This window comes from Chamaea fasciata, unplaced genomic scaffold (assembly GCF_029207755.1).
Source record: "Chamaea fasciata isolate MVZ Bird 193981 ecotype frontalis unplaced genomic scaffold, bChaFas1.0.hap1 SCAF_9, whole genome shotgun sequence".
Classification (NCBI taxonomy): domain Eukaryota; kingdom Metazoa; phylum Chordata; class Aves; order Passeriformes; family Sylviidae; genus Chamaea; species Chamaea fasciata.
This window is the reverse complement of record NW_027094094.1, coordinates 20950170-20974738: the sequence shown is the minus strand read 5'-3', so window position 1 is coordinate 20974738 and position 24569 is coordinate 20950170. Positions and strand designations below refer to the sequence as shown.

General features: G+C 43.6%; 2 protein-coding genes across 3 annotated transcripts in view; one reads left to right on the top strand and one right to left on the bottom strand.

Annotated features, from left to right (window-relative positions):
* The window catches only part of ADK (adenosine kinase), a 273191-nt gene extending 269036 nt beyond the window's left edge, over positions 1–4155 (bottom strand). The window contains exon 1 of the mRNA XM_066191457.1: positions 3905–4155. Coding sequence (XP_066047554.1) covers positions 3905–3960 — 56 coding nt within the window. The 5' untranslated portion in view covers positions 3961–4155. The remainder of the gene's footprint in view (positions 1–3904) is intronic.
* A 30-nt stretch (positions 4156–4185) lies between these two features.
* Positions 4186–23627, top strand: AP3M1 (adaptor related protein complex 3 subunit mu 1). Of its 2 annotated transcripts, none has more exons than XM_066191454.1 (9): positions 4186–4418; positions 12912–13187; positions 13809–13980; positions 16284–16421; positions 18359–18444; positions 18807–18940; positions 19632–19839; positions 21170–21314; positions 22593–23627. In XM_066191454.1, the coding sequence occupies exons 2-9, from the start codon at positions 12915–12917 to the stop codon at positions 22691–22693; spliced, it is 1257 nt and encodes a 418-aa protein (XP_066047551.1). In that variant the 5' UTR covers positions 4186–4418; positions 12912–12914; the 3' UTR covers positions 22694–23627. The 2 variants fall into 2 exon arrangements, with proteins under 2 accessions (XP_066047551.1, XP_066047552.1); XM_066191455.1 differs by lacking the exon at positions 4186–4418 and adding an exon at positions 11047–11067.
* Positions 23628–24569: the final 942 nt, after the last annotated feature.

Genomic DNA, 24569 nt, shown 5'->3' with positions numbered 1-24569 from the left:
ATCAAAGGCCAGGTGAAGACACTTGTCAACGGTAATTCGAGAGTTACACATCTGAACGACGGAAGCCAGTGCCTGCACTCTAAGAGCACAGGAGTTTCCATGCTGCAAGTCATTCCGGTTTTGGATATACTTCTGTCAACACAGCTTGGAAGGGAAGGTAACTGCTGTTACATCCTAAATAAAACAAAATTAGTGATGTCTGTTGCTAGTGTCCTCGAGAGTATTTGTTTGTCTGATTTCTAAAGGGAACTAAATATTCATCTGAAGAAAAAGTCTATTGCTTTAATTCTGGGAACAAACGCAGCAAAGTGCTTGAGTTACAGATTTTTCTTTGATCTGAGGACATTACAAGTACCAACATGGAAAATGTTACCTGCATTTGCAGATACAAGAAATTGGAAAGTAAGAAAACTATAAGCCATGAAGACAAAACCTGAAATGAACAGAAATGGGGAGCAAGGTGAAACAAAAAAACCAAAACAAAACAAAAAACCCCAAACAAACAAAACAAAAAAAAAAAGAGAAAATAGAAAGAAAAATTATTTACTAAATTCTAACTGAAAACTTTATCACAGCTAACTTAAAATATTCAGAATCTTCTTTCATTTATAAGGAGCTGATAAAGGAGTAAGTTAAATTAAAACTCCACTTATTAAGAAGAGTAAAAATGCGTGAAATTAGCAATAGTATCAAGCTTTCTAAAATCTAGTGGAACAGGAAGAACAATGACAAAGGACTGCTTTTGACAACAATAATGCACAGATAATAAATTTGATAATTTTTTCTTAGAAGGAAGAGATATCTAATGGTAACAGAAGAGGAGGAATACTTTGTACTTTGAGTATGAACTACTTGCCAAACTCAATGCTTACATTGTCTTCATGTAGATAAACTGATTTGTTCAAACAACTGGCCACGTCATGACTATTCAATCAATACAGCAGCTGCAGAACAGCCAGAAGGTCATAATGCAGCACAGGGGACTTGACAAGTTTGTGTGCAGAAGGGAAAAATGAACATGCATATTCCTAGACAGACACGTACGTATAAGCTCAAACATTTCTACGGAAAACGTCCAAATTCTTTCATAACCGTACCAGGCTGTTAACAGAATCTGCTTGCGGTTTTCACAGGCTTCCCTAACAAAACCAAATATAAAAGGACACAAATCCTTAGTAATTCTCCTCTAAAGTAACACCTCATGATGTTTCTAGTAAGTTGATGCAGCCACTCAGTGACAAGCCATTTGCAGTTTTGCAAGCCCATTTTCTGTTCAAACAGTGCAGTTTACACACATACAATGATATTCTACTTCACACAGCAGAGATGCAGTCAGAAGCCCGAAACAAGGCAGCACACATTAATGGCCTTGCCTAAAGCCCATTGGTTTGTAGTGGGGATTTGCGCCCCTCAATAAAGACAATGCAAAACCTGCCGCCCAGCAGATGAACGTCAGCACAACACATTGTTGAGCTGGGAATGCCAGTTTGGGTCTCAGGCTTTGTGTGCTGCTCACTGGGTGGCAAAAGCCAGCCACCCCATACTGCCTTCAAACAAGTGCAGCTTCCTGAACCCAGTCAGCTTTGCCTACCTCATGAGGGAGCAATATTTGCTCTCCTTCGTCTGAAAACATCAAAAGAGTCTAAAAATGTATCCATGAAAACTCTATTAAGCCACTTTGAGAGAGAAAATGATGACGGAAAAAAAAAAAAAAACAACGGGGAAAGGAAACATTTGCTGTTGTTGGTGGGGTATGGCTTATCATTGTATCACATTGCAGAATTAAAATATTTTTATGTCATTTTCCATACTAAAATAGTTTTCATGGCAGTCAGTAAAGGTTGAGGTTGATATCATATGGAAGAATAAATACGGTCCAACCATCCCTGTTGAATCCATTAGATGTGGTATTCTGAAGAGACTGGAGAGCCTCAGCTCTACATGTTGAGAACAAGGAATTGTTCTCTACAGCCTCCTCAAATTCTTGGTGTAACAAGTACAATGCTATTCAGCCCCAAAATTTTCAAGTGATTTTTCACTTCTTTTCTAATCTATAGATGAACTGTTTCCAAGCATATCTAGCACTGCTTTGCATTAACAACTGAACCTCGTTACAAATACAGCCAAGTCATGGAACCTCGACCAGTCTGGTACCTTCCCTGGTGGCCTTGAAGTCCCACAACAGCACCCAGCCAAACACCTTCTTGCCACTGCATTCAAATGAGTGCTGAGGTCTGCCAAATCTAGTTCAACCACCAACTGCTTCATGAGTTCAACCCGTGGCACACAGCACACATCAACTTTGTTTGACCATCAGTTAATTATGGCATTTCTCTTACGAAACAGAGCTGGAGCCTATTTACACTTTGTCTTGAAATAACTTGCAATCGAATTAGCATATGCAAGTTCTAACAACATTCCTCATGTTTTACCTATCATACCTTACAGAAGTAGTATTTGCAGTTTAGTCAGTAGTTACCAGAGCATGTCACCACTGCCTTTCATTCCACTGCAAACAACCTTTAAATTTCTACCTCAGTACGGCAATATTCTCAAATTTTTAAATTTTTCTCATGTTTCATCTTAAAATGCTGCTTCCTCTAATAAACTTTATAAACAGAAACATTGCAGCTGCCAGTTTCTTGCCTCATCTTACTTTATGGGCCATGGAGATAACTGTTGCCTGTTGCTTTTTGACTACAACCGTATCTTGCTGCATACCATTTATTCGCTTTAAGAGCTCAGTCACATCTCTCCTCTTCTACTATCTGCAACTGAGCTTGTCAACCGTTATTAAACTTGAAAAGTCACTTGGCTGCCGAAGAAGTAAGTACCCCGACTCTGACAAATTTAATAGGATTAGCTCTTTCAATAAGGGCATCAGTACCAAAAAACATCTTAGTACTAAAGTACATCCCTTTTATGCTATATTTGAGAGAGTTATTAGTTATCGCCAAGATAATTTTGGACCTTTCAAGCCTTTTGTCAGTAATTCTCTTCATACACCGAACACTTGGAAGGAAGTCAGCTGTCTTACAATTAAATTCATATCTGAATAATCCTGAGAAAACAAACCTGAAACTGTACCAAAAAAAAAAAGCTCCTCTACAGCTCCCAGTTCTCAGAGTTCTCATTTTGACTGTGCATCCTTCATTGGGAAACCTTACATTTTTCTGCTATGACATTTAAAAATAAATGACTTGTGTCTGTGCAGGCCATCATTCAGATGGGATTCAGTCAGTGCTATTGTACTGCGACCACAGAAATGAGGAAGTATAGTATATCGCACAGATCATTTCAATATGAAAATATTTTAAAATATACCACGTGTCTGGAAGAAAACGTAACTGTTAACACGGATTTCCAGTTTCCTGCCCAACGGGGACAGAGACCCTCGCACGAGTATTAATCGGGGCATTTCTCAGAGGCGGCTTTCAAAGGGGAGGCAGACGGAATGACAACCCCAGCCGCGCTCTAATCCGGGGGCCATCGCTGCGGGCAGCGTTGCGTTTCACCGCACCCCATCCAGATGCTCAGCAGCTCATTCGCGCTGACCGACCCGAGCCCAGGGCACAGCGCGGCGCCCAGCCGCCCCTGCCCCGGCTGCGGGGAGCCCGGCGCGGCGGCGCCCCCGGGCACCCGCCGGGCCCGGGCAGCGGTACGGCAGCAGGAGCCGGGGCAGCGCGGCGGGACGGCGCCGCCGCCTCCACGTGCGCCCGGTGCCGCGGCGGGGCCGCCCGCGCCCCCCGCGCGCAGCCCGGCCGAGCGCAGCCCGGCGCGGCGGGACCGTGCCGGCGGAGTCCCGCCGCACGGCGGAGGCGGCACGCGTCTCGCCCTGGGCCGGGGGCAGCACCAGCGACCCTCCGGCACCCGCAGGGGCTGCTGGCGAAGCGGAGCCCGTTACCTCAGCTGCTTCTGCTCCAGCTTGAGCTTCTTGGCTTGCGGCTCCCCCGCTGCCATCTTCGCGCTGGGCGGCGTGCGGCGCGCTCCGCTCCTCTCGGCCCGCCCGCCGGCCCCGGCCCGCCCCGCCGATCGCGCCGGCACCGCCACCGGGGGGCGGGGGCGCCGGGACGAGCGTACGGCCGCGCCGGGCGCCTGACGGGGCGGGGAGCGGATCCCGCGCCGCCCGCCGTCCCTGCCCAGCCGCGCGCTGCCGCGGCGCCGGCCCGGGTGGGTTTAGCCGCTCCCGGCTCCCGCCGGCCGCCGAGGCCGAGCGGTGCCGACCGGCTGCGAGGGGCGGCCGTGGCAGCGGGGCCGGCGGGCCCGGGGAGGGAGGGGGCCGTGCTCGGGCGCTCGGCGCAGGCAGCGCCCCGGCCGCCCGCGCCTCCCCCGGGGGGCGGCCCCGCGCCGCCGCCGGGCCTCGCCGCCATCTTGGCCGCTGCCCCGGGAGCGGGACGGGCCGTACCGGGCCGGGGGAGGTACGTGGGGCGCGGGGGCCCGGGCCGTGAGGGAGTGGGGCGGCGCTGCCCTTGCTCGGGGGGACGGGATCCCTGCCGGGCGGGAGCCGCCCGTGCCCGGTCCCGGCCGCGCTGGTTGGCCGGAGCGGGGCTGGGGCGACATCCCCGCCAGCGGCGGTAGCGGGAGGCTGCGTCGCAAATCCGAGACTTTTCCTGTTACCCGTTTCCTTTGATCGGTGCCCATTTAAATACAAAATCGTTGCCCTGTTTAAATGAACTCCCCCCCCGTTCCGTTGTTCTGGGTTCTGGCGGAGCTGCGGAACCGCCCGGCGGAGAGTGAGCAGGGCCGGGTCAGAGCTCGATAGCGGCGGATCGGCACCGCTCACGGCCCAGGAGGAGGCGCAGGGATGAGGGGCATCGGGCACCGGGAGGTCATTTACCGTGCCTGCCAGGGCAGACAGCGCAGGACCGGCGGGAGGGGAGGGGAGGGGCGGCGTGGGAGCCGCCGGTGGCGGCTGAGCCCGCGGCAAGGCCAGGCCGGGAGGGGCAGGGCGGGCGGGGGAGCGGCGCCGGCTCACCTGGGTCCATCTTCAGCAGCATTGCTGCAGCCAAGGTGTTTCTACTCGTGCTGTACTTGCTTAATTAGTAAGGGACCCTTTGAGTGCGGATCTGCATAATTGCGCTGGCAGTAAACCCGTTATCCTCCCCCCCTATGCACCGCACGTCGCTCCTGCCCTGTTCAGTACCCAGCGGTAACTGAGTGGAGGTTGTCGCTTCTTTTCTTTTGTTTCAGTTCAAATCTGCTTTGAATTAGTAATGCACTTACCATCTTTTCACTATGATGAATGGTTCGTACCCATTAAGTGTTAATCAAACTGGAGGAATAGCGTCACCATTCAGTGTAGCTTTTCTATAACCAACCAGGCAAAAAATCATACTTGTATGATGAAAATTTGTGTTCATAGCAGGCAGACTGCAGTATGGGAGAGGAAGAGGTATTTTGCAAGAAAAGCAAAACCAATTTGATTACTCATGCAAGAGGTAAAATGATGGAAACAATATTTTGCAAAAGAACTGACTATGCCAACCATGAGAATGATTCTGCTGTGGGAGTTCCCAGCAGGTTTGAATCGTACATAGCTTCTCATTTATTTATCAAAGAAAAAAAGAAGAGGAGAAAATATCTGAATGATATTTCTCCGTAAAAAGATGTCTCGGGTTTAATACGTGCCGTGTTGGGTGCTAACTCAAAAACGCAAGCAAACTTGGTTCTTTTGGGGGGGGGAAAGGACAAGCAGATTCTTTACTGCCTGTGTGCACATATCTGAAAATTCCTTGCAAATGGCAAATGAAACTTGAAGAATACTCCATGCCCTCTCGTGTTTGATTCTGCTGGTTTTATTCAGAAATTAAATTTTCTGTTGTGCAAGAGGGCTATGCACCAGCTAAGTCCCAGTTATTCTCTCATATATAGATCTCTTTACATGAAGAATCTTTAATAAAAGCCTTGTCATGATCATTCAGAAAAGATAATTTGAGGTCCTTGAGGTAGAGAAGTCTGAACAGTAGGAGACGAGTCGTAGCTGTAGTTCGTGGCTGTAATAATGGCAAAAACCCAAATTAAAATTTGTTTAAAATGTTAAGTTCCTTCCTCTTATATCCCTTTAATTTTTCCCCAACTTACAGCTTCACATATAACTTTAAAAAAATTCATACAGAGAAGGTAAGTTAAGTCTTTTTTATGCTTATTTAACACAATGTATGAAAGGCAGCCTTTTAACAGGAGCTTCTTAGAATAAGAGTATTCATGAGACTCATTCATACAGGATAAAGGAATTAGAGTGCTGCTTTTCCCTGTCCTCTTGGAGGAGGAGGAAGGTACAAGTAGTTATGTGCCTTCTTTCTGCCCTCTGTGTTTGGACTGGTTGGGACAGAGTGCACACACGTTAGGAAGGGCTGTCCTGCACAGCAGAGTCCCAGCGGTGGTTGCTGGCTCTCATGGAGTGTTTCAGTAGTGCATGGCTCTCTGGCACTGGCCTTTCTTGAACCTTGAGTGCCTCTTCAAAGAGAGCCTGTGAAAGAGAGTAGTATAAAGCTGGTAGCACTATTGCTCCAGCCTGTCAGACTTACTGGAGGAGTGAACTGGGAGAGCATGGTGGAAAACATCTTCACAAAGAGCTACTGAGTTGGGGCTTTGATATCCTATGATTGAATCCTGCTGCCTTGTCCATTCAGAGTTCTTCATGGTTTGGCTGGAATATGAGCCCCATTTTCAGTACTCTCCTGAAAATACTGTGGACAGTAAATATGTGGCATGGTACTCACTTTGTCTGTGTCCATTTGGTCCTACCTGTCTACTCAGTAGTGCTTTCAGAGAGTGAGTTTCAAGTCGTCCCTTAGTAGTCCTAAAGCTGCTGGTTCAGATGTAAGTTGTGTTCGAAATGTTCCATCTCCATGTAAAAATGTAGTTTTAGCAATGAATTTTTAATTGTTTTGGTGTGGGTTTTTTTTTCCTAAGGAACTCTTGCTTTTACAGCTTTTACAGCAAAGCTTTCTATTCTTGCAGGTCCCTTAGGGAACTGCAGTTATTCAGGATGTAATATAGTTCGATTATTCAGAATCTAATATTGTTCTGTTGACAAGAGATGGAACTCTCTTGCCAGCAGTTAGAAGATTTATACTGAAACTAAATTGAACAGAGGCGCCATGCAAGTGTATTATTGGAAAGCTCATCAGGCAGTAGATGAAATGCTGCACAATTTCTCATGCAGGCTGTAATTGCTACTGGTAAAGGAACAGAGGAAGTTGCAAATTTTGTTATGGATACCAAACACTGATTTAAGACAACTTCAGCGTATTCTCAGAGGACTACTTCCTTTTAAAGACAATTTCAGAATGTTACTAACAGGGTTTTAAATGAGATCAAAGATAAATATATGCTGAACATCTGGGAAGCAAAACATTCAGTCTTTAATAGGGATGATCTTGCTGATAAAATATGTCTTAGTAGTTGTACAGACACAAGCACTTCATGGTGTTGAGCAAATATGAAGTTTTGCTTCACTAACAGAGGGGGACAACAAGCAGTTCTTAAAAAAGCTTGAAAAAAGTGTTTTTACTCTAATGTGCACATACCTAAGCTGTAAGCATCTTATATGTAAGTAGATTCATGACACTTGAGCAGCCTCATTAAGACACACAAACAATAATAGGAGTATAAAAAACCCTGTGGAATTACAGAACATCCATGTTTTAGTAAACCTGAGACTTCCAGATTTATCAACTTGAATCACAGCTGCTAATGATGTGTCAGGTTGGTCCTGCCAGTTATGCAATATATCAGAGCTGCTATGTTGGTTGTCTTGAAATTGTTGTTCAGGTGTTTAATGGGACATCTCCTTATTAGGCTTGCTGGTTTGAAAGCCAGTGAATGGGGTTGGGGAGGTCAGGAACACATTTGTGGCACATTTTGAGTTTATAGGAAAAGCTAAAGTACTGACTAGCTGATCATGGCAAAAGTACAAGCTTTACCATAGAAATAGAACTGCCTATTTTAGCTTATTTCTCCAGATTACTTTAAGCATTTGATTACTTTCCATTCACTTGTCACTGGAAGTTCATTTCCACAAATACATAACGGAGACTCAGACAGTCTAGCCCTACTAATCCTTCCACCCTTCAGAGCAGCTGTGCCAAATTCAGGGGGCATTGAAGCTGTGAAATACTTTCCTAGGGATGGTCCTGTTTGGAGCTGTTTTCAGTAATTAGTATTAGCTCTAAAGGGCATTGTAGAGGTCACTGATAAATTCCTCACTTCGTGATTTCAGAGCTTTGAGTGTAACTCAGCTCAGTGTTATGGAAAAACAGCTGTTGACAGTATTTCTGCATTAATTACATTTTAGAGTACTTAATTGTAGCTAAGGACAAGCATGTGCAATCAGTCTTTTTTCCCATGCTCCCAGCTTCTCTCTCTTGCCAGTCAGCTCCACTTTTGTCTTGTGAGCCTGCTGTGACTTTAGTCCAGATGTGTCCGTGCCAAGAATTTGAAAATCAGTAACATTGCAAATCCAGATTTAGTCCAAAGTTAGAGACGTGGACACAGCTCATTGAAGGCGTCTTAGTTAAAATATATTTTTCTTCTGTGTGGACTTCAGATTCTGGTAGGGTGGAAATGACTGAGAAGAATCCCGTGGAGTTTTGCATGTCAGAGGAAGGATGGGAAATCCGTGAGTAGAAGCTGCGAAAACTGCAGAGCTGCTTGTTGCTGCAGTTCTGTAAGGTGCCTTGCAGTCAGGCAGTAACATGAAAGGCTGTCAGTCTACTGAAACTGAGCTTGAACAGTTTGCTTTGGCCTAGATGCGAATAATGTTCCATGTACACCTTCAGTCTGCTCTTAGGTAGGCCTAAAAGCAGAGAGATGGGAAGCATGTCCTTTAGAGCAGTCCTAGAAACATCTTCAGTACCTTACATAGAGTGGTTTTGTGCTGACATCTCAAAGTGGCATCTGCGTACCTTGCTACATGGCGAAGACTCTCATGATTCCTGAATTCTGGTGATGTACTTTTGCTACTGTTTCTTCAAACTTAGGAACTTTGTTTCAAGACCTTTACCCTCAAAGTGCTGTAGCTCTTAACACACTTGCTATTGGCCTACAGGTATGAGGAATTTTGACGTTACTGGCTTGATTTCTTATGTTCAGGATTTGTCAATATTTTTGCTTTTCAAGTCTTATGTTCTGTTGAGACAAGAAAGTCAGGTACTGAGGAATTAATTCAGGGATCTCTACATGTCTGAAATGAAATCTGGCACTCAAAAATAGGGTGACAGGGAACTTCATTATTTGGAACAATGTAAGTAATTTTTGTTAAATAATAGTTTATATATCTTGTATTGATATTTTTGTAGGTGTTACCAGTTCTAAGATATTCAACATGAAATCCATCTTTAATCAGCTGGTGCCAACTGCTTGACCGTGTATGGGATAAATCAAATTACTTGGTCTTGTGTATAAGAGACTGATGTCCCCACTGCTCTAAGAGTGTCTTTATTCTAGTCAGCCCTGGGAAGTGTACCAACTGAGCTGCCCCTTGACTGACAGGGCAGGGCTTGTGCCTCTGGGGCTGCCTGCTCTGCATGTAGGCTGCAAGGAGACAGCTTCAGTTTTCCAGAGCACTTCAAATTAGCAGCAAATTGGCATACTGCTAAAACTCGTGAAGGAAGAAAGGAGTATGTGAGAGAATTTGAAGGGAAGTCTTACGCTAGAAGCAGAATATGTATCATGGGAAATCCTGCAACCCCTATCTTCCTACTTAGAAGACAGGGTAGGCAGCCAGGTGGGATTTTACTGTTTAGTTTCCACAGGCACTACAGAGCTGTCATCTCCCAAGTGTGGTCCCCTGGATCAGTTTGCTACTCCGGTTCACCATGAGGCCACACAAACACTCCTGTGAGCACAGCTGGTAGCTAGGCAGCTTGGGGCAGATGAGTAAAGACGGGCAGTGGCCAAGTGCTACGTCCCCTTCTGGCTACCCACACCCTCCCTTGGTTGCCTACCAAGTCATGGTCCAATATCCTAAGTGGAACTTAGGGCAAAAGAAGGGGCCCTGCTGTTACAGTCATTTGGTGCACCAGGAGCTTGCTGTGATTGTGTGATCTGCTGCACAGCTGTGCTTGTTAAAAGTATATTGTGACAAATGCAGCCATTTCTGAGCTGTAGATGAATAGAATCTGGATAACAGAAGCACAACTGCTGGGGCTTGCAAACACTGTCACACGTGTCTGATACTCTTTGTCAGATTATCATTGGAAGCTGCCTGCTGTCCAGCACAGCTCTTCCAGAACAGGCTGTGGATCAGCTCCTCTGGAAGTGAAGTCTTAGCAGTGCTGCTTGTACTGGACTCTTGGATGCAGCTTTGTGTGCATTTAATAGGAAATGAGTCTGATATTTGTTAACAGATATGCTATTGTATTGATTTAAAAATGTACAGAGATCTATTCTAAGCTTTATAGCTGAGCACCTTTGTATGTATGGGCAGCCGTGGTGTTGAACAATACTGACATTCAGTAGTTGATTATACTTGCCACCATTGTGTGACTATCCAGGAGATTTTACAAGGCTTTAATGTTCAGTGCTGGCTAAATTCAGAACATGTTTACTTGAACTGGATTAAAGCAATTGTGTCAAGGCTTCTTTCTAAAAATGCTGTGCTCACAGTATTAAAATTGTCTGGGTTTTTTGTGGGTTTTTTTAACAACTAAATTAATTGATTAAACTAGATTAATTTGGTCCAGGAGAGAAATAGTAGAAGCATGCAATAAAACTTTTGTAGCTTTGTTTTCTTTCCCACTTTTAAGCAAGTTTGCAGTCACAGTTTCTAAAAGAACTTCCCGTAACATTCCATATTGGCTTAGGTGAATATTTTTGTCCACCTTTTGACTATTGGTCTTTTTTTGTCAGCTACCAAAGTCAGCGTGCTCTTGGCAGGAGGTATCTGAGACCTGGCATGGCCCCAGTGAAGATGAGCACATTGCTGTCATGCATGTGAAGGAGCAGCTGGAGTTTAGAATTTGAAAAGCTGGATCTTGGCTCTCTTCCCTCATCTGCTGACTTAGGTGGAGGGAAATAGCATGCTCACAACCTTCCTGAGCTGTCCCTTTTTCACCGTCTTTGGTGAGCTTTGGAAGACATACTTTTATTTTGTCAAAATCTGGAGGGCCAGACCATTTTTCATTCTTGCAAGGGTATTGGTAGATGAGTTAGTGCTCTGGGTAGCTTAGACTGAGACACAGCAACACAAGCTCACTCTGGGTGGAGCTAAGTGCTTATTCCAGAATTTTGGAATGAGATTTAGTCATACAGTATTTGGACTCGTTAGAATCTCTGTGGGACTGGGCCATGTGCATCTAGATGCTTCCATGCTATCTTTACATTACTGTGCCAGAATTAACAGAGAAGGAGCAAATTTTATGTGCGTTTTAGGACAAGATCCTGGCCAAACATGATAAAATGAATGAAAACTATGATAGGTTTTTGGTAGGTGTATTTCGCTTCTCTTGGAAATGCAGAGTTGATGGTGGTCTTCCTGTTTCAAGGTGTGGGCACCCAGTAATTGTCTGGTCTCTTTCCAGTCATGTTTGAATTCCTCCAAAGACTAACTTTCAGTTCTGGATCTCCACTGCTATCATCTGCCGGTTTCCACCACATGCCCTGGGTCAGCTTTAGCACTCTCTGGCAGTGTAATAACTTGCATTAGGAAGCTCTTTTGCTGGGTCAGTTTCTGGCTGGATCATTTTCCGAATGTAGATAATTGCAGAGCCACAGACCTACTCAAATCAATACATGAGAGGCAAAAGGGAAGAGCAGCCAGTGCCAGGGGCAGCTTCTTCAACTACAGATGAATTTATGCGTGACATTGAGTACCAGGTTAATTTCACCTTGAGAAGCTGCTGTTGGGGTTACGGTTTGGTTTGTTTTCCAAGCCCAAGTTTTATCTGGTACTTATTTTTGTAAGAGGATCATCATGCTGCAGGTCAGCCAAAGCATTGTATCTGTCTCATGTAAAGGCTGTAGAGATAAACTGAAGTCTGCTAGCATTTGCCACTTCTGTAGATGCAGAGATAATAGTCTATTCATTTTATCAACTACGTAGTTCACTTACTATTGCATTGAAAGTTGAGAAATAGACTTGGAATTCTTTTCTTTAATAGGCACGTAAGCTTCTTGCCCCATGAATAAAATGAAGGATCAGTGGCTGAGGCATGTTATTTGTAAATGTTTAAAGAGATAAGAAAAAAGTTACATTCCTTACCTGCAGTTTATACTCCCCTTTTACGTAAGTGAGTTTTTAAGTGAAAAACATTTTATATAAACATAGTTCATGCATGCCAAGCACATTTGAGGCAATTTTATTCATTAGGTCAGATTTAAATGGCTAGTTTTGTGTACTTCTAATGAATTCCAACCCTTTACCCAAGTGCAGCTTGGCATAGATCATGAGACTAATCTGCCAGCAAGTAAAAAGCACTTTTCTAGTTCGACAGCTGAAAGCTGACAAGCTAAAGCGCTGTATCTTCAAGACAGAGCAATTCTAAGTTATGTGGGCAACTGCCAGGCCAAGTGCACTGCCATAGGAAACCTTCTGTACGAGTAACTCTTTCACGTCGGCAAACGCGTTTGAGCCAGCGCCAACTCATGGGAGTCACCTTTTCTTTAAGAAATAAATTGCAAATACCCGATAGGGATGAAAGTGGAAAACGAGGGTGCTTTCTTCATGCCTGCATTATGATATACATTAGCAATTTAATCCAGTGGCAAATATTTATTGGTGGAATGTTCTTCTTAATAAAGAAAGTGGAATTCAAAGAAAAACAACAAAGTAGACCTTTTTTCCTATATTCACAGTGCAGGTTAATAAAGAATAACCATCGTAAGAAAGGAGATCTGGGATGAGAAATGTCAATCTGATCCACATATCCTTTTGTTTATTTTAACTTCTTTTAATGTGTTTCCAACAGAAAATGATCCACAGCCTGTTTCTTATAAACTGTTCTGGTGATATATTCTTGGAGAAGCACTGGAAGAGCGTTGTGAGCCAATCTGTGTGCGATTATTTCTTTGAAGCTCAGGAGAAAGCAATCGATGTTGAGAATGTGCCTCCTGTCATCTCAACTCCACACCACTACCTCATCAGCATCTATCGGGATAAAATCTTCTTTGTGTCTGTCATACAGACAGAAGTGCCACCACTCTTCGTAATAGAATTTCTGCACCGAGTAGCAGATACTTTCCAGGTGTGCCACCACTCAGTGATTTTAAAATTCAGTGTCTGAAGGGCGCCTACAGGGAAGCCAAAGAGGGACTCTTCGTCAGGAACTATAGTGATAGGACAAGGAGAAAGGAGTACAAACTGAAAGAGGGGAAATCTAAGCTTGATTTTAGGAAAAACTCTACACCATAAGGGTGGTAAAATTGTGAAGGAAGAGGTTGCCCAGAGAGGTTGGGGATGCCCCAGCTGTGGCAGTGGTCAGGGCCAGGTTGGATGGGGCTTTGAGCAACCTCAGCTAGTGGGAGGTGTCCATGCCCATGACAGGGGGGGTTGGGACCACCGCTTAACAGTCTGTGATTCTAAAATAACTTCAAGGGATTTTTTTTGTATGAACTTTTGTAACATAAATAATAGTACATCACATTGCATTATTTCACTGTTCATGTTTGTATTTATTTTCAGTTGGATGATAAATATAACATTAACAATATGATGCCCTCAGACTATAGAAATAGTCAGTTTAGGCACTAAAATGCCTTCATATATTGGAGGGTTTCTGTAAGAAAAAAAACCAAACAAACCTCCTTTTGCAAAGCATTCTAACAGGAATAAAAATCCACTTTTTGTAATCTCTGAATTTGTTTAGGATTACTTCGGCGAATGTTCTGAGACGGCAATTAAGGACAATGTAGTAATTGTGTATGAACTTCTAGAAGAAATGCTAGACAATGGCTTTCCACTGGCAACAGAATCCAACATTCTGAAGGAGCTGATTAAGCCTCCCACAATTCTGCGCTCTGTTGTCAACTCCATCACAGGTATGAAAATATGTAACTTCAGCAATGAGGGCTGCTTAAAAACAAGCCCCATCATTCCTTGTAGCTAAAAAACAATATATTGGTGTGAATCTGTAAGGTGAGGGCACTATCCTGCCACTTCTCATCCATAGGAGTTGAATAAAAACAACTCCCTCCTTATCTGCAGTTTATGCCTGGCCCCTTTGCTGTCCTCAGAGGCACTGCCTGGTTCAGCCACAGCTGCTGAAGTCCCTCAGAAACAGCAGCTCCTAACACAGTCAGGACATACTGGAGACAGGTGCTCTGGGATTGGTACGGAGCTCACCCCAAGCCTTGAATAACTGAGGGCCACTGGAGAAGGTTAAGCATTTTGTAAGAAATCCTTATAGGAAGGTATATAGTAGATACCTAATAAATCCTTGATGGGTGGGAACAGATAGTGTGAAGGGAAGCAAATAGCCTGTCCTCATCCTCCACCCTGCCCCCACCACCAAGCAGCACATGGATTCATATGGATTTGATTTCGCAACTGATTTCAGGCTGTTGTAAATGGGTCTGTCTTGCAGTGATGAAGCCAAATGTCTGTCAGCTGAGCTGGTGGAATCTGTTTGTCTGGCAAGCGGGTGCAAGGGAGGTGAGCCATGAGATGTCACATGGGGGCAGAGACCGTCGCCTGTACATTGTGTTAGAGAAGGGGAGTAGTTGGGCTGCAGGGCCACACACGTAACACCCAGAGGAGCTGGTCTTTAAGGTAGTAGATATGGTTTAGTCTTAGAGTATAAATCTCAGCAGTTTTAATTTCTGTTATTTGGAGTTTAGTTAGGTTTTTAAAATGTGGTTTGGGATGCTAGTATTTACACTTAAGAAAAAAATGACATTGATGGACTAGATGGACCTCTGTAAAGAGAATTAAGACTCCTGAAACCAAGGGTTGCAATATCAAATCCTCTTGTTTTATCTAAAGCCTTATTAAAATGACCTAGGAGCCTAGAGCACCTGCCCAAAGCAGCCTGCATCTTGTCACTGTCAACAACTCAGCGCTGAGCAGGTGGAAACAGCCTGAGACGTCTCCTATCTACCTGGCCTGGCAGCACTGCTGCACCCTGCAAGGCTGCGGAGGGACAGACACAGCAACTGTTCCTCTTCAGAGATGCAGTGGGAGTGAAGAAATGGTTGCAACTCTTCTCCCTGAGTTATAGCACATACCAGGGGGTGGACTTTAGGATGGGGTTTGTTTGAGTAACTACTACTAGCTCAAAAGAATGAAGACTTCTGTTTTCTGCCTGCCAGGCTAGGGCCTGCCCCAGCAGATATTGTAGAAATGATACCTGGTGGCCATCAGCATCTCAGTGAAGCTGTTTCACATGGCAGGACACACTACCATGTTCATTGTGCAAAAGGGCACAAGTCAGCATGAGCCTTGGCCCTGTCCCAAGAACTGCATCTAGCAGAGGGAGTTGTTTCCACTGTGCTGGGATTCTAGCGTCAGTTACCTAAGCCTCAGGAGTGATAAGATTTTTTTTCTTTTTAAAGTATCATCAATTTATAACTAGGTAGCTCAGGAAGCCTTCTTCTTATGCTGAATAGTATTGACTATCAGGAGCCAAGGGTGAGAGCAAGGCAGGCAGGGACAGTGGCATCATGGGTTGGGAGCCCAGAAGTTGAGGCAACAGGTCAGGGACAGGATCAGATGATAACTGGTCATCTACAGCTCAGTGATTGCCAGTTACATCCACCAGAATGGGACAGGCCAAGCCAGAAAGTGCAGTCTGGGCCAGGGTCTGGATGGATTTGACACGTGGTCAGGTACTGACATGGCTGTCACGTTGATGCAGGGTAGCTCAGATGGGTACCAAGGGTGAGACCCTCAGCCTAACACCAGCTCCAAGCAAAAATTGTAGCAACCCTCCCTAAGGCTTCTCACACATCTTTCCTGCTAATGTCTCTTACCTGTTAATCAGCCCTGAAGTCATCCAGCTAAAACTCTTAGGAGAAGGGGGAAGCAGGCTTAAGGCCCTCACAGGGAGCTGTCATGTCTTGAATTAGTGATGAAATCCTCCACAAAATCTAGCCCCACATCCACTCCCACTCAAACCTCCTGCTGACCTGAGCATTGGATTTTGCTGTGCAAGATGTAGTCTGCAGGCTGTGAAGTCTGGGCACATGGCTCCAGTGCCTTCATGTCACTTCACAAATAACACTGTAAGGGTCCAGGCTCTAGCTGCAGTTCTTGGGGGCAAGCCTTACCTTGATTTTTAATTTTGGCAGTTGAAACATTCCTTTTGTAATTGATTACTGATTTTGAGTTCCTTTTCATGTTTAAGGCAGTAGTAATGTGGGAGATACGCTTCCCACTGGACAGTTATCCAACATTCCTTGGCGCAGAGCAGGAGTAAAATACACGAACAACGAAGCCTATTTTGATGTCATTGAAGAAATTGATGCGATTATAGACAAATCAGGTAAGATGCCGTGCAAACTACTGTTTGTTTCTCAAGTGTGTTTACATGTAGCTAATGATGTTTTAGAGAGAATACAGTCCAACCTTCTTATTTTTTTGCATATGTTTCATATACATGCATTTATATCTTAGGTAGAAATATTCCATTTAAAATGATGAGCTTAAATGTATTTCTTCAGTTCATCTTAAAACAGCAACATGCTCTGGGCTGTTTCAAGAACATCCACAAGAAGTATGTTTTCTTTTCGTATATTGATTATCTCATAATGGGTGTAAATGGAAAAAAAAGTAGTTAAAATGTGATGAGAAAATTATCTCCCATTGTTCCTGCCAACAATATACTGTAGTCCTTGAAGGCCCTCAAGTGAGCAAGACGAAATCCTTCATTAGCTTTCTTGTGACAGCAAGATAAACTTGGTGCAAAAGAGTTGGACAGTATTGTTTTCCTTATATTCAAATTGGAGCCAGATATTATGAACCATAATAATACTCTGTTCTTTTCTATGAATGAAATGTGTCATTTTCAAAAAGTATTCTGAGATTTAACTTTGAGGAGGAACCTGATAACTTATATGCTAAGAAAAAGGAAAAAATTATGCAAAAAGAAGACTGCAAAGCTGTGGGCTGGAACCTGCTGTTTCGTTCAGTATTGGGGCCAGCAGTTAGCAAGGGTGAAGACTGCAGGACACCCTTTTATGGTGGGATGGGGCAGGCACTGTTCATTCAGTGCTGCTGTTGTAGCAGTGTCAGTGTTGGTTTGGTTCTGTACATCACCTCAGCAAGTGCTTTGGCCACCATTGAAGTGGATAGTCATAAACAGCTATTGTGCAGCTCTCCCAGTCTTGAATCTAAAAGAAGGTGGCCCTTACAGGGCCCTTACAGAGCATGCTGGTGACTGTGTCCTAGCTCCTTAGGATTCCCAGGAGTAGTGTGAGTGCTTAGTCTGAGAAGGTACAGTCAAGACTGTGGTGAATTTCTCTGTGTATTTCAGGTGAAACCAGTGTGCAGCGAGTGTTTAATTTCCTACTGAGGGTCTGCTGCAGTAGACATAGCTACTCTTTTCTGCTCTGATCCCTTAGGGACTAGCAGTGCCAGAACCCTTCTTTACAACCTTCACTAGGACTAAGGTAGATAGGGTTGCTCCCCTTGAATAGGGAAGTTATCTTGTTTCATAGGGGTATGGTCAACTGCTTTAACCTGAAACAGGATCCCTTCTTTTCAAACAAAGTATAAAGCCACCATTTGTCCTTCTCCTTGCCTAGATGAACCAGCATCTACCTGTCTTCTAAAATTACCTTTGTATGTGGAGCTAATTAATTAGTCCAGAGTCCTGCTTATGCCTTTCTGTACTTACAGGGTATTTCAGGAAATGAGCATTTCCTGGGTGAAATGCTTGGCACTCTTGCTTTGGGCTTTGGGGTTTTTTGTTATAGAATTATTTAAAATCAAGATGAATATTTAATTTCATTGTTAAACAACCTTTACTTGTGAAAGCCAAAGTTAGCTGGAGCTTTATAGCATGAACTTACTGCATTTTGACATTGACTGTTTTGATGTGCTTCAACTTCCCTGCACCACTACACAACTTGGTAGTTTTCTGGAGACTGGGGACAGGGATGAAGGAAAAGATTCAGGGCTGGTGTGTTTTGAAATTCTTATTTGCTTATTGCTGGCAACCAGTTCGAGCACATCCAGTACAAGTCCTGTGTAACAGCTGGCACAAATATAATTAACCAATTTGGGCCAGGCTGTTTGCTCTGGCTCATGTATTTTAGCAAGCTGCCCAGGACACAGGTAACTGGAATGACCTTTCCTAGCCGGGCTTGGCATGTTGTTGAGTGTTGTGCAAATGTCCTCTGTGCCCTCTAGCTGCACTTCACCACATCTGTTAGGCCTTTCATAATAATGTTAAGTCAAGTGTCTTGTTTTTGCCTGCAGGTTCCACAGTCTTTGCAGAAATCCAAGGTGTTATTGATTCGTGTATTAAGCTCTCAGGAATGCCAGATCTTTCTCTGTCTTTCATGGTAAATTCAGCCTATATTTGGGAATCTTAATTGCTCAGGATGTATTTTTCGTAGCGATCAGAATTAAACAACTTTAAGATCACTATCACTATTTCATGTGTTACACATGAAAAGTAACAAGTTTTGCATTGTATTGTAGAAGCTGCATTGTTCAGTAGTGGGAATGGCTTTTGTCTGCACATAAAAATACCCTCGCAGGAGCTGCTGTGCCGGGTCAGATCAGAAATCCATCCAGCTCAGTAACATGTCTCTGATAATGGCTACCCAGAGTCTATGAAATAAGAGTTCGGTAGTGTTCATTAGCTAGCTCAAACTGCTGGTACTTGATGAGATTTCACTTACCCTTCTGCCACTCCTTGCAGAACCCACGGCTGCTGGATGATGTCAGCTTCCACCCGTGCATTCGCTTCAAGCGCTGGGAGTCTGAGAGGGTCCTGTCGTTTATTCCCCCGGATGGGAATTTCCGGCTAATCTCCTACCGCGTCAGTTCCCAGAAGTACGTTTCCATTCCCACACTGCTCCTCCAGCCACACCACCTGCTGCTTTCCACCTCAGTGATGCACATCCCTCCCTGTTAAGGGGGAATTTGCCTTGCTCTGAAGTGGGTGTGCTCAGGTTTTGGCTCATGTGTTGCTCCATCCCCACTAAAAGAAGAAAACCATTTTTCAGTGACCTGCAGATACTCAGCAGTAATTTTTCAGTGGAGTGAATCACACGTGACAGCAGTATAGGGCTATTCAGTCCTAGTAACTCTTGTTGGTGCTAGATGCTTTATGGGTAAGTCTCTGTGCACATCGAGGACTGAGCTTCATGAAGAGAGGAAAGCAAAAAAAGTCCAAACTGCAGATATTTGCAAACTAAAACCTGATTGACTGATGGCTCTTCTGAGATTTGGATCAGTGAGATTACTTTAAAAAAAAAAACCCAAAAAACCCAGCAGCTGAAGAGAGAATAGGACAGGGTATTTGGAAGAAAATAAATCATTTTTTCCTGTGATTCTCTGCTGATAAAATCATTTCAGCAATGATGATGAAGAGCAGAGCATCACCTCACTTATCACTTCTGGAACAAACCAGTTCTAACTTGAACACCTACCAGGAACACAAGAACCATTTATGAGAAAGTGCTTTAATTTCTCAAGCAGAGAAGTAACCAGGATGAATTCAGCTACTGTCTTCTCTTTTCAGCTTGGTGGCAATTCCTGTGTATGTGAAGCACATGATTAGTTTTAAGGAAAATACTTCTTCAGGAAGATTTGATGTTACCATTGGACCAAAACAGAACATGGGGAAAACAGTAGAAGGAGTAGTCATGACAGTTCACATGCCAAAGGCCGTACTTAACATGAACCTCACTGCTACACAAGGCAGCTACACGTTTGACCCAGTTACTAAAGTAAGTCTTAAATTTTTATTTATTTAAATATTGAAGATGGCGTTACTGCAAGTCACCCATATTGCAGAATACTGGAACAGAAAACTCTGTTTAGCATACGTTTATGAACTTAAAATTTACCTTTAAAATTTGCTTTTTCAAAGATACACAGCAGCTCTGATTTCTGACTTTGTCAGTATCCTTTTCCTTCCCTTCCTCTCTTTTCACCCTGGTCTTTCACCCACTATCATCTTTCCTTAGTGGATGCAGCAGTATTTCTTTGATAGTTTCAACCATGATGTATTTTGCAATACATGTTATGAAAACATTTTTCTGAAGAAAATGCACTAGCCTTGAAAATGGGTAGACAGAAAAACTGGGGGCAGAGAAAAAATTTCTTCCAAAAGATTTGCCTAAAGACACACAGGTAAATAAAGTGTCTGAAAAAATATATCTTGGGTTCCTGATTCCTTGCCTCTGACTTGGGGTTTGAGACCTAAATTTCATAAAGCTCCTGAAGCCTTTTAGTACCCAGGAGCCATTTTGCTGAAAAGCAGTTTGAGCCAAACCATTCTGCTGGCTCTAATACCCTGCTCTGAGCTTTCTGCTGCCCTTGGAATATCTAAGTCAGCAATTCCTTAAAGTTGTTAGGGAAAGCTCTCCAAGTAGCATTTTGTTCCAAAAACAATAGACCTTGATCTTTTTAAAAGGAAAGCACCAACAAAAAAACTTAAGGTGTGCTTTCCTCTCTGCAGAAATAAATTTAACTGTGTCTTTGTCAAGAGTTGGAATAACTAGGTGGATTGAAACTGCAAAAATTTTTAAAAGCATAGAGAATTGATTTTTTTTCCTGCATTTATGAATTTGTGATAAGAACAAACAAATCACCTCTTGTGGGTGAGTAAAGGGCTTGCTTGGTTCCACATTTCTCCAATGAGAAGAAGAATTAATTGTAAGAATCAATGGCAAACAAGTGAGCCTTGAGAAAGTTAGTCTGGCTTAGATGTCTCCTTTGTCCAGTGCCTTGCTCCTACCCTCCTCATTCTTGTGTTTAAGTTTGTGGTCTTTGTGCTGCTTACTGTCTTGGCTTCATGGATCCAGCTGACCCAAAGAGACATCAGGGTCAATTATCCTTAGCAAAGGGAACAAGATGTTCTCAGTGCACAGACCTACACTGACAGGGTGAAAAAGAGACCCCATACCTGCAGGAGCCCTCTCCCAGCCAGTGAGGTAATTCTCAGGGCTCCCAGGCTACTGTCTGTACCCAGCCTGCAAGCTAAAAGCTGGACATGAACTTGACCTCATAGGTTGTTTCCTAAAATGCTACTACTATCCTCTCCTTCCTGACAAGGTGCTAACGTGGGATGTGGGCAAAATTACCCCTCAAAAGCTACCGAACCTGAAGGGCATAGTGAACCTGCAGTCTGGAGCCCCCAAGCCAGAGGAGAACCCAAGTTTAAACATCCAGTTTAAGATACAACAGCTTGCAATTTCAGGTGAGTGGGGGTTATTACATGAAATTGGTGCTGGCAGAACGAGTTGGTGCAGGAAACGAAGTGGGAAACTGTTAATCATTTAATTAGAGATGCAGATCTGAAGTCAGCTTGGTCCAAAATGATAAAGTCTGATTTACCCAAACCTGACAGTTACTCTTGCTGGAACATTTCTTTGCTGGGAATTGTGAATTCCCAATTGTTTTGCTTAAGAAAAACTGTGAGAAGTACACAGAAGAATGGATCTTTCTTTGTTGACTGGTGCATTAAACATGCAAACCTATCTTTATAGTGAGGATTGATGGATGATGATTTAGTGTGCTGCTTCTGACTTGCTTTAGCTTTGTACCACTACAGCTCTTTCTAGTGGTCATAAAGATGCATTAATTTTGAAGAATGTCCTTCTTATTCTTTCCTTCTGGAGCTGGTTAGTTTTCCATCTTTGAAACAATCAGCAAGTAAAAGCAGAATGAAGTCTATAGGGTAAGTGCAAAAGTTAATTTAAAGCAGAGAAGGCCTCAGTCTGCAAACACTTAAATCATGTGAGTTGTCCCTGTGTAAAATGCTTGCCCAAGCAAACCTTGCAGGTTCTAACAGTGCACGAACCCACGTTCAGAGAGGAGGAGAACTGAAGGCAGTTGATGAGAGTTGGTGGTAGTTCTTGTGGTACCTTTCTGCACAGGTACCAGGCTATGGTCTTTTAGGCCCCTAGACTGGGTAAATGACAGTTGCTGTGTAAGAGCAGAATCCTGCAGTTCCTCTTGAATTAGTTTAAATCTAGCAAGATAGAGCTGGTCCTGTGGCTATACACCAAAGATAACAGACCTGTGAGAAAGCACAGAACAACCTGAAGCTGTAGGTAATTAATAGCTACTGACCTTCCTCAGGGAATAGCAGAGGGATTGCTGGTTCTTGCAAATACGACTTGGGGTGAAAAGAATTCTGAAAGTTGTCCTTTGCTTCATCTTCATGATTGGAAAGGAGTGCAGTGCACAGGAGCTGTGGAAGATAGACTCGGTTGTTCCACAGTTCATCTTTTGGGAGGAGGATGCTGGCTTAGGGAGTAGAAGAGAAACAAGGTGTTGCCCTGCCAAAACAGCCATGATTAGGTGACGAGAATGTTCTTATCTGCTGCTTCAAACCAGATGAACTTGTGAAAGAAAGGAAAATGAGCTTCCTAACCAATCCTAATGTGCTTCAAGACAGCCGGATTTCTAATCGGACTGCTGTGATTTCTAGCATTATGCTTTTAACTTTGTACTTGTCTCTGTCTTTTTTCAGGACTAAAAGTGAATCGCCTAGACATGTATGGAGAAAAATACAAGCCTTTTAAAGGTGTCAAATATATTACAAAAGCAGGAAAATTCCAAGTCAGGACATGAGAAGATGCTAAGAGGAAATTCCCCTTAAAAAAACTTGACTGCTTAGTGACTTACATTGGTTAGGTGCCAATTAATTAATAGACACTGATTAGTTTGGGATCAAAGCATTTGTGCACAGCGGCTCTTAAAATGAAAGCATAGCTTAGTTTTTCTTAATATGGCTTTAAAATAAGGTACTTTTTTCCTATTACACTTTCACTCTTTTTTTACTGAATTGTTGTGCTGGTGAATAGTTTGATATGGGCAATCCACAAAATGTTGCAAACACTACACTGCCAGTCAGATACCAAAGCCCTGAGGTCAAGCACATTCTGAAGGCCAGACAGGTCACTGGAAAAGTCTTCTGGTGGCATGTTTTGCTGCTGCAGCTGCCTGCAAAGAAAGCTCAGTTCCACCCACAGCCTGCTGCAAGCTGGCATTCCACAAAGCAGGACGCAATCCCTTCAGATACTGAGAGCAGCAGTGAGAGGGGCAGGGGTCCCCCGGGGGCCTGGGACATTGCAAGTGACACTCCTGAAAAAGCTTCTGATGAAGTAAAAAGTAATTTCTGTGTTGTTTACAAGAAATCGCCTTTCTTAAGAAGCATTTGCCTTAATCAGCTTTCATTTCTGCCATCTGCAGATGAGCTGATAAAAATAACATCCTGCATTAAATCTGGGAGGTGATTGTTGCTTCAGTAATCCACTTTCTTTCCATTCAATCTCATGATCCCCATCATTTTTTTTAAGAATACAGTTGCAGAGAGTAAGATCTATTTTTTATGTGAAGCCTTTGCTTTGATTTAGATGTTCCACTTATTTGAAGTGGATGCCACCAGATCTGTGCAGTGTGTACCTTCGAGCGTAGCTTTTTTAGATAGCACAATAGAAGTGTTAAGTGTTATTTAATGGTTGTGTGCTTTAATGTTCTGAAATAAAGGGAACTCTACTGCAAATATGTCTCACCTTATGAACTGTTCGTGCTCTTGTAAACTATACATGATGCTGTTAAGCAGGAGGCATCTGATACACCATTAAACAATGACTGCTACATCTTCACTGAACTTGATCACTGTACAGCTGCTCAGAGTTTTAAAAGGCTGTTAGGAGCACAACAGGTAAAGTCCCTTTCCTATTTCTTACTTTTAAATGGAGGACAGCTGTTTATTTATGGTATTTCAAAGACTTAACAGTCAGAGCAAAGCTGACTGAATGTCTTCTAATACACCAACAAAAACATCTCTCTACACCAGTACATACTAGTAGCTGTCAGGTTCCAAACCATGCATTTGGTCAATATTAATTGAGGGTGGGATACTGGAGACCCTCCGTTTCTCCAACCTGTTTGGCTTACAAATGGATGAGTAGGTACTGGCTTTGCTTCAGATGAAGAGTAGGAACCAAAGTCACTCAGTAGTCAAAATTTTAAATACTGGGTCAAAAAATCATCTAATCTGGAAAGAGGAGGGGAGATCCATCTGAACCCTGGCAGCAAGTCAGGAAGGAAAGAAATGAGCATACAGTCTCTACTTGTAACTTTGCTAATATCATTAGGGTAAACTTGGCCGCAAATAACCATTTTGAATTTCTAAAATTCCAGTAAATAAAACAGCACTATGAAGAACCAGCAACTAATAAGATCTTCCATTTGTGTAGACACAACGCTGCTTATTAAAAGCTACCAACTTTCTAGTCTGCCTTTTTCAATTCATCCATCAATTCAGTAGTCATCCCACAGTTCCGCTCTGTTTCGGAAAGTGGCATCCTTCCGCCACTGTAATTGTAGAAGAAATCTTGTCTTCAGAGGTCACTGGTAGCATCCCAAGCTGACATTTGAGCAGCTGGAGCTGCTCTCTGCATTAGCAGCCTGGAAATGCTGGCCCGCAGCCTCTCAGAGC